This window comes from Littorina saxatilis, unplaced genomic scaffold (assembly GCF_037325665.1).
Source record: "Littorina saxatilis isolate snail1 unplaced genomic scaffold, US_GU_Lsax_2.0 scaffold_2239, whole genome shotgun sequence".
Lineage (NCBI taxonomy): Eukaryota > Metazoa > Mollusca > Gastropoda > Littorinimorpha > Littorinidae > Littorina > Littorina saxatilis.
The window spans coordinates 1-10,000 of record NW_027126773.1 but is presented as its reverse complement, the minus strand read 5'-3'; the positions used below and the strand labels follow the sequence as shown (position 1 = coordinate 10,000).

Sequence of the window (10,000 nt, the reverse complement as noted above, 5' to 3'; positions counted from 1 at the left end):
GAATTGCGTACATGTACACTGACTAATATTTATAGTGAAAAAAGCAAAAACCAATCACAAAATCATTGACAATTCCTGTAAAGAGGGTTAACAATGAAGGACAACAGAGAGAATGTTCACGTCGTCGTCGTTGAAGATGCTGTTGTTGTTGTTGTTGTTGTTGTTGTTGTTGTTATTTTTGTGGCTGTTGTTGTTGATGTCGATGTTGTTGTTGTACAAAAACGAAACCTTTCCCTGAATGTTGAAACGTCAACAAAGCACAAGTCAGGGGATACGTTTTTAATTTAATGGAATAGTTCTATAATTGTCCGGTAAGGGCATGTTAAACTGACACATTCCCTCCCCAAAACATAAATTCACAGAAAAAATAGGGGAATAACACACGAAACAGAAAGCGGTAAAAGGATAAACAAATAAAAACAGTGAAAAGCACAACGATATATACATGTATGATACTTAACGTCTTTCTGCATTTCAAAAACTATGATGGACCAAACGATCTTTTTTCCTTGTTATTTGAGTGAATTTAAAGGAATGATACCTGTGAAAATAGGACCTTAGATCGCTTCCAAAGTTGTACCATAAGAGTCTGCTACGCAAACGTTGCTACCGCGCAGGTCGACTGTTTTTACTTTGCAAAACAAAGTGTTTTGAAAGCTTAATCAAATGTTAAAATAAAAGGCAAAGAAAGATCACTCTTTGAGATAGTTAGAACACTTCTACTGAGTTACTTCCCTTGTTTGTGTACGTCAAACGGTCAGATCAAAGTTATCCCTTTAAGAACGTGTGTCAGAGATATTTTACTCTATTGTTTTGAGTTCGTCTGGTCTAACATCATATATATCACACACACACACACACACACACACACACACACACACACACACACACACACACACACACACACACACGTTATACAAATCATTACATTAGAAAATAGAAGCAAACTCAGCAAAACAAATTGGATACAGGAAAACAAGCTCAAATATCGCAAACAACAAGATGACTGATTATATTTTCATTATTCCATAGACCTATTTCTAATATAGGTCCCTGATTATTCGAACTACAGGCTAAAAAAAAGACATATTGAAATGAATAGTGTTGTACTTAGTGAAAGCAGTACAGGGTTCTTCCTAGGATTTCTTTTTTTCGGCAAATTCATGATTTTTTCTTTTCAATCTCTTACACATCTTGTAAATACTGATTGAGTACAACAGGATTGGACGCAGAGCCTGCGATTGGTGGTATATGTGTAAGTGAGCGTATTTCTACATTACTCTTTGTGCGAGAAGATGGTCCTTTCATTTTCGTCGGGCAGTGCTCAAGTCATAGATTGACAAACAACGTCAACATAGAGTAACACTGTTGTAAAATAGGGGGAAAGTCTATAAATAGATTAATGAATGAATCGAAAATGGGCCTATTGTCATCATTAAAAATAAACAGAAAATTTTAAAAATGTAACTGTTACAGATTTTGGCTAGTGTGTCAGTGACATCCGTTGTTCCCAAAGTAAACAACGCAACGCAGAGTCGTCATTGCACGAAATGCTTTAGGTACGTCAGCAGTGACGCAATACAGCCGGCCACAAGCAAAGCAACAGAAGAAGTAAGACACCCACTGCCATCTGCAAAAAAGAAAAGGGATAAAAGTTTCTGTGCAACTAACACAAAATTGAAAAACTAAAACCAAAACGAAAGAAATTCAACATGGCTTATATGATAGCATCCAGGCTCTATCAGTCATTTGCAATTGAGCTGAAACAGACAGAACACAAAGAGACATAGGAATACCGTGACTGTAAGCAGGGGAAGGTTGCCTAATATGGAGCGACTCCTAATACTCTTTTGGCAGCGTTCACTCAAAATTTGACGCTTAAAACGGACTAGTTTTTGTTCACAGCCAAAGCTGTTATCACACAACAATTGCTAATTGTGACAGCTAAGACTGTTTTTGTTACATTTTAGCAGTGTTGACACCGAGTTTCTACTGCAAACGAAAAATAATACCAAAATCTCAAAGTATGTGTATGTTCCCTTATATGGACCACCTTCAACAAATAGAAGAAAATGAAAGCTAAAGGCTCGTTTCATTAAATCATTAAGAAGCTTGCTGAAAATAACCTATAACTAGCCCTCAAGCTTACACACAAATTTATCAAATAGAAATCTTTTCGTGGAAGTTGATAATTGTATTTATTTTCTTTCTGTTTGTAATAAGTTTTTTTAGTTTCCTGTTGTGCTTCAAATAACGTTTTCGTCAAACCAAGACAGATACATGTAAAGTATATTTGAATTAGTCTAACTTGCAAACTAAGTTGTATCATATTATGTTGAATATAGGGGGATTTTTACAGGGATTCATGAAGGCCCCTTCACTGGTCCATATTGGGCGTCCAGGCTTCTAATATGCATGAGTTTCTGTATTATAATTTTTGCTGAATGTCAATCAAAGCTAATTCGCTCTAATTCGGCCTAACCGTTAACTAAAGAGAGAAGGACTACCAAACAAAAAATGAAACTTGTTTGCAAGAAAATAAATTAGTTATCAGCATGAAACAAACAGTTGTCTATATTAGGCAACCTTCTCCTACATGTATCAACCTGGTACTGTCAAAACATTACCGGCATTGAAATAAAGGGCTACTAATGGAACATTTGCTCAAAAATAGAGTGCGAAACTTTGATTATTTTTGAAGAAAGAAGGATCCGAAAAAAAAACCATGCAATCAAGCGAATAAAAAAACATTTTAGGACGTTTGCTAATTCTGATTATTATTTTTATTTAGGAACAAAATCCAGTCCTGTAAACACATTAGTGATTATAATTAATTAGTTATTAATCCAGTTTGACCTATTTCTGGTTATTAATTACGAAGTGTTGTGTCACATTATTACTTTTTTTAATGTAATTTTTTTTTAATTCATGTAACCATAGGGTTTTGAAGAAAATAAATATTGCCTTGCTAGACAATTTCATTGTCCCTTTCCACACTCCCCCTAACCCAGTTAAAAGGACACGTCTGAATCAGCAGGAGAATAGAAGTGTCCGTATAATTTACCTGTCGCCGCTGACGTAGATGTCATCGATGTCAGAGATGCAGTTGTCGTAGCTTCAGATGAGGGTAGTGTCGTCGTTGCCGCAGGCGTGGCGGGCACCATAGATGAATGCTCCATGGATGCCATAGTAGATGAAGGCTCCATGGATGTCGTTGTTGTCGTGGATGAAGAGGATGTTGTAGACCTAGATGGGGTGGACCTTTTTGTCGTAGTTGTTGTGGGCGTCGAAGATGGCGTGTGTGTAGTATATTTGGCGGTTGTCGTAGCTGTGGTGGGTGTTGTAGACATAGATATGGCGGGTGTCGTGAACCCTGCAGGGGTAGGTGTAGGGGTGATGGATGTCGTAGTTGTAGCTGTGGTGGGTGAAGTCGTTGTGGGAGATGGCATTACGGAGGTAGACGTGTTAGGCTGGCACTGACCATCTATGCACCACTAAAACAAGGGATTCAAGTGTGCAATTTTCACATTTCTGTTTTTACTTAGCTGCCTGAATAGCGATTCACACAAGAGAGTTAGTAACATCACTGTGTTTTCTAGTTTCAACAAAATAACACAAGCAAAAAGTCATCAGTGTGACATAACCTCACCAACGCACTTAAAACAAAAGGCAGACATACATACACACGCACGTACGCACGCTCGCACGCACGCACGCACGCACGCACGCACACACACACATACACATACACACTCACACACACACATACACACACACACACAAGTGCGCGCGCGCGCGCAAACGAACTGGTGACCTCAACCGACACCTCAATTACCGCTGAGAAACCTTAAATTAATACAGCAAAAACTGCAGATTGAAGACACTGTGCATCGCATGGAATAAAACCGGTTGTTTGCACCAAAGAGAGTCGTGTGAAGGCTATATGCACCATCCCTAATGTGTAAACACACAGACAACGTGTCTTTGGATTGTGTACCACCTGCAGTAGTCAAATACAAAGAAAATGAATTCTGCCTGTGTCGTTTTTGAAGCGTCATCTTCTTGCCAAAGTCATATACCATGTGTGAAGCTTCAGAAAAGTTTCACACTATTAGGACTGAGCAACTAAAGTCGCGGCAATGTAACTTTACTTACCATTCCATCTCCGCAGGTGGTACCCCTTGCAGGGAATCCTCCCCAACTGCACCGTCTTCCGTTACTGCACCACATGCCCAGACACACCATGCTCAAATTCCAGTTCTGAAAATTCTGAAAAAGATGCATGAATATCGCTGTCAGTCAAGAGTTCCTGAAAGCAATAATTACCGTAAAAATAGAGTATGAGGTGTTTTAACAAAAGAAAAGTTCTGGTTCTGTACTTACTTGTCGACTCGTTCAATCATAGTTCTGGTGGAAACTATATCACAAGGATGACTGGAAAGAAAGTAACTGATTTCCTTCATTGTTTATGCTGTGCAATACCGGAGATCCGGAGCCTGAGCACGTTCGGTAATCAACATAGGAACTCGCCTGAATACTCTGCACAGAAATAAAGCTAATCTGCCAATTCAGCTATTTTTGTTTACATCTTGTTCCTATGAAATAATGCATCTCAGATTGTATGACAGGATTGCTTAATGCTATGCTAACTTAGTTTTTCTGTCCCCAGAAGCAGGGTCTATTTGGGACATGACGTGGTTATATATGCTAGGACGATTGCTTAACTTTTTGGAGTTTATATGAAAGAGGTCCAGATAACTATAGCTTTCCCACCTGGCACAGGTAAGAACTCTGTCCGTAAAGCTGCCGACACTGTTCTTTTGCGTCAAACACCTGTCCCGGCATCAGTGTTCCTACATCAGGTACCTCGCTGCTTGTGTTGTAGGATGAGTAGAGACAGTGTGCTCCTTTGCTGTAACAAGTGAATGACATAAAGGATTGATAAAGATTGACACCTTTACCATTAACTAACAAGAAGGGCAAAGCCCATACGACTCACATGCTTGACCTTGACCTTGACCCAAGGTCAAGGTCATCCAAGGTCATGCAACACAAAGCTGTTAATTCAAGACATAGGAAGTACAATGGTGCTTATTGGCTCTTTCTACCATGAGATATGGTCACTTTTAGTGGTTCACTACCTTATTTTGGTCACATTTCATAAGGGTCAAAGTGACCTTGACCTTGATCATATGTGACCAAATGTGTCTCATGATGAAAGCATAACATGTGCCCCACATAATTTTTAAGTTTGAAACAGTTATCTTCCATAGTTCAGGGTCAAGGTCACTTCAAAATATGTATACAATCCAACTTTGAAGAGCTCCTGTGACCTTGACCTTGAAGCAAGGTAAACCAAACTGGTATCAAAAGATGGGGCTTACTTTGCCCTATATATCATATATAGGTGAGGTATTCAATCTCAAAAACTTCAGAGAAAATGGGAAAAATGGGAAAAATAGCTGTTTTTTAGACAACATTTATGGCCCCTGCGACCTTGACCTTGAAGCAAGGTCAAGATGCTATGTATGTTTTTTGGGGCCTTGTCATCATACACCATCTTGCCAAATTTGGTACTGATAGACTGAATAGTGTCCAAGAAATATCCAACGTTAAAGTTTTCCGGACGGACGGACGGACGGACGTCCGGACGTCCGGACGGACGGACGGACGGACGACTCGGGTGAGTACATAGACTCACTTTTGCTTCGCATGTGAGTCAAAAACACAGTTAAAAACAAGAATATTTTTTGTAAATTTCATGTTTGAGACAGTGAGACAGATTGAGACAGTTAAAACAAAGAACAAGTGCAACACATTCGCAAGAAAACAAAACAAGGTAGAATATCAAATAAAACATTCAGCGGACAGTAAACCAACCGTTCAGTAGGAACTAATAGATTACTTTATTACCTGCTGTCAAGGTTTTGCTTGATAAAATCGTCGAAATACTTTACACTGCAGTTGGAAAACTTCCATTTGTTCATTCGCTTTTGGTATGTTAATTTGCCGCTCCCTGACATAATGTAGATATCTTCGTCCTTGCACCCTTGGCTGATCCCGTCGTGCTGTGCAGAAAGTCTGCAATTAAAAACAAAGCGAACAGTCTAGAACCACGAGAATATCATGTATGCTAACTACAAAATCATGACAAATCAGTTATTTTGTGCCAATGGATTGTTACTATCTAATGCTACGTTTACACTATGTTCCCGGCGGCCACGGCAGCCCAGTTTCAGGCCACCGTGGACAAAACGGGATGCACGTAAGACAACGTGGGGGGACGGAATGGGCAAACGTGACAGGCCGTGATTGCCGCGGATGACGTGCCAGATTTTTAAACTGTCAAACAATTTGCCACGGCAGTCACGGTGCGGATTATAAACCTAGTAGGCCGTAGTGAAACTGAGTAAACGCAACAAAACGTGACAGTACGTAATAGGCCTTAACAAAACTTGGAAGCGGTCCGTAGTGGTCCGTAGTGGGACGGGAAGCATGTGTATTCCCCGGCATATCACGCTCCTTTGAAGTTTTTGCACGTTCTGCCGCGTGTAGTGCGCGTTTTGTAACGGTAGCTTCACGGTTGCTGCGCATTTTGTTCCGTTTTGCCACGTTTTGTCACGGTTCTCACAGCAAGCTAGGGTGTATGGTAGCTGTTTTGTCCTCTCCAATCACGATGCGTCCCGGTGTGTGACGGTTTGCGGGCCCGGGGCGTTACGGCGCGTTGCGTTCTACTACGGTCTGACACGGCGCGCGCGATCTGGGAGGGAGTATATAATAAGCCGGGCTACGATGATACAGTACAGGATACAATGCTTGCTATTGCTTGGGAGGCCTTCTTTTTATACCGTGGGCACAAACGTGCTCCAAAGCTGCCCGGCGTCCACGTTTCATCCGTAAAAGCCTTGACAGAACGTGGAAAACGTGTCAGACCTTGATCAAAACGTGAGAAACGTGAGGGACCCAATCAAAACGTAACGAGCCGGGAGAGAAGGTACTGGCATCCGTAGCAGACCGCGGGCCGAACCGCATTGCGCCTTGGAGCCTCCGGGACTCAGCCCCTTCCCCGGATACCGTGATAAACCGTGAGAAAACTTGATAGGACCTTACAAAACTTGAATACAGAGAAAAAAAATGGACAAAATCCCACGGCGCACTACGTTTTGGGCAAACGGGGCTGCCGTGGCCGCCGGGAACATAGTGTAAACGTAGCATTAGTATCCAGCCAACACGTTTCAACGTTGCTAATGCTAGATTGACACTATGTTCCCGGCGGCCACGACAATCACGTTTCAGACCACCGTGGACAAAACGGGATGGACGTGAGACAACGACGGGGGACGTAATGGGCAAACGTGACAGGCCGTGATTGCCGTGGATTGCCGTGCCAGATTGTTAAACTGTCAACAATTTGCGATGGTAGTCACGGTGCGGATGAGAAACCTAGTAGGCCGTAGTAAAACGGGGTGAACGCAACAAAACGTGACAGTACGTAATAGGCGTAAAAAAACTTGGAAGCGGTCCGTAGTGGGTCCGTAGTGGGACGGGAAGCATGTGTATTCCCTGGCATCTCACGGTCCTTTAAAGTGTTGTCACGGTCTGCCGCCTTTAGTGCGCGTTTTGTCACGGTTGCTTCACGGTTGCTGCGCGTTTTGTTACGTTTTGCCACGGTTCTCACAGCAAGCTAGGGTGTATGGTAGCCGTTTTGTCGCGTTCAATCACGGCGCGTCCCGGCGTGTGACGGTTTGCTGTCCCGGCGTGCTACGGCGCGTTTCCTTCTACTACGATCTGACACGGCGCACGCGGTCTAGGAGGGAGTATATAATAAGCCGGGCTAAAATTATACCGTACAGGATACAATGATTGCTATTGCTTGGGGGGGGGCTTCTTTCGGTGTGTGTGTGTGGGGGGGGGGGTATATGTGTGTGTCAATGCGTCCTTGTAGAAGAAAGTTCAGTGCAGTTCAGTTCAGCTCGCTAAACTAGATTTCCTCGCGGCGAGAATTGCCTAAGAAACCCTACTTCCTCGACACACTCGCCAAATCTAGCGTGTAAGAAACGGAGGACTGGCTGAACAAGAGCAGTACACAACATTGAAAGGACGAAGGCCGAGCGACTGAGCCTGCCTGCTTCTGTGATTTAGGTCAGCACGTGTTTTGCGTGGAATTGTGTATTATCATCGCAGTCACGTAGACAGTCTCTGGTTATACGCTTTTGCACAAACGTGCTCCAAAGCTACCCGGCGTCCACGTTTCATCCGTACAAAGCCTCGACAGAACGTGAAAAACGTTTCAGACGCGAGGTACCCCATCAGAACGTGACGGGCCGGGAGGGAACGTACTGGCATCCGTGGTAGACCGCGGGGCAAACCGTAGTGCGCCTTGGAGCCTCCGGGACTCAGCCCCGGCCCCTTCCCCCCACAGTCCGTCACGAATACCGTGATAGATCGTGTGTCAACTTGGCAGGACCTATAACAGAACTTGAATACAGAGAAACAAAAATAGCCAAAATCCCACAGTGCACTACGTTTCGGGCAAACGGGGATGCCGTGGCCGCCGGGAACATAGTGTCAACCTAGCATAATATAACAAAGGGTTCTGTCTGCTTGTCGTTCGCGTACCCGCAAGTATATACTCAAAACAAATGACATGGAACTGAATTATTCATATAAATGTCATCAATCAGCATAGCTACAAGTATATTTTTGAGTCACTTGAGAAAAAGTGACTATGTAATCGGTCAGTGTTAGTCTGTCCGGCCGGCCGTCCGGCCGGCCGTCCGGCCGGCCGTCCGTAGACACCACCTTAACGTTGGACTTTTCTCGGAAACTATCAAAGCGATCGGGCTCATATTTTGTTTAGTCGTGACCTCCAATGACCTCTACACTTTAACGATGGTTTCGTTGACCTTTGACCTTTTTCAAGGTCACAGGTCAGCGTCAAAGGAAAAATTTGACATTTTATATCTTTGACAAAGTTCATCGGATGTGATTAAAACTTTGTAGGATTATTCTTTACATCAAAGTATTTACATCTGTAGCCTTTTACGAACGTTATCAGAAAAACAAGGGAGATAACTAGCCTTTTCTGTTCGGCAACACACAACTTAACGTTGGGCTTTTCTCGGAAACTATAAAAGTGACCGGGCTCAAATTTTATGTGAACGTGACTCATTGTGTTGTGAATAGCAATTTCTTCCTGTCCATCTGATGCCTCATATAATATTCAGAACTGCGAAAGTGACTCGATCGAGCGTTTGCTCTTCTTGTTCTTTAGAGAAAATCACTGCAGGCGCGCACAGTACAGTGAATGTTCCTTATGGATTTTAAGATTCAACAGAAATGTGAGCGCGTGACTGCATGAAAAAGCTTATGTATACATGAGTGTGTGTATGTGTGTGTCATATCATAACGAGTGTTAACTACTGAGCCGACATTTTGTTTCTCGTGCAAAACGAATATCGACGTAATGCTTAGCACAAAACGTGCCCCCCAAAAAGCATATTATATAAACTAAACAGGAAAAGGGCGCATGATTCATAAAAATAATAGCATTGACAGGGCTCGAAGAAGGCCCGGTGGCTGTGAGTGAGACAGTTCGACCTTCGCTTCCCCCCGCTTTGCTCGAGAAGTTACGCTGTATTACAGCAGCTAGCCGAACAGCTCTAGTTATACGCATAAAAAGGCCGTTTCGAGATCATGTGTGTGTGTGTGTGTGTGTGTGTGTGTGTGTGTGTGTGTGTGTGTGTGTGTGTGTGTGTGTGTGTGTGTGTGTGTGCATGCGTGCGCGCGCGCGCCGCGTGTGTGTGTGTGTGTGTGTGTGTGTGTGCTGTGTGTGTGTGCTGTGTTGAAAGTACTTATCAATAGAAACATTAAAAAAAAAAAAAAATGAAAACGTCTTCAAAACAAACTAGTAAACAGCTAGTACAAACGTATTGTCGTTCTCACCCGTGACCGAGTTCGTGAGCTGAAGTACCAATGATGTTTTGTAAGTCTCGCAGTT

The 10,000-nt window shown here is 42.8% G+C and overlaps 1 protein-coding gene across 1 annotated transcript in view; it reads right to left on the bottom strand.

Annotated features, from left to right (window-relative positions):
* Positions 1–6,081, bottom strand: part of LOC138955265 (threonine-rich protein-like) — a gene marked incomplete at its 5' end in the record, with an annotated part of 6,126 nt that extends 45 nt beyond the window's left edge. Inside the window, 5 exons of the mRNA XM_070326900.1 lie at positions 1–1,630; positions 3,065–3,494; positions 4,156–4,269; positions 4,774–4,912; positions 5,914–6,081. The exon at positions 1–1,630 is cut by the window's left edge and continues 45 nt beyond it. Coding sequence (XP_070183001.1) covers positions 1,539–1,630; positions 3,065–3,494; positions 4,156–4,269; positions 4,774–4,912; positions 5,914–6,081 — 943 coding nt within the window. The remainder of the gene's footprint in view (positions 1,631–3,064; positions 3,495–4,155; positions 4,270–4,773; positions 4,913–5,913) is intronic.
* Positions 6,082–10,000: the final 3,919 nt, after the last annotated feature.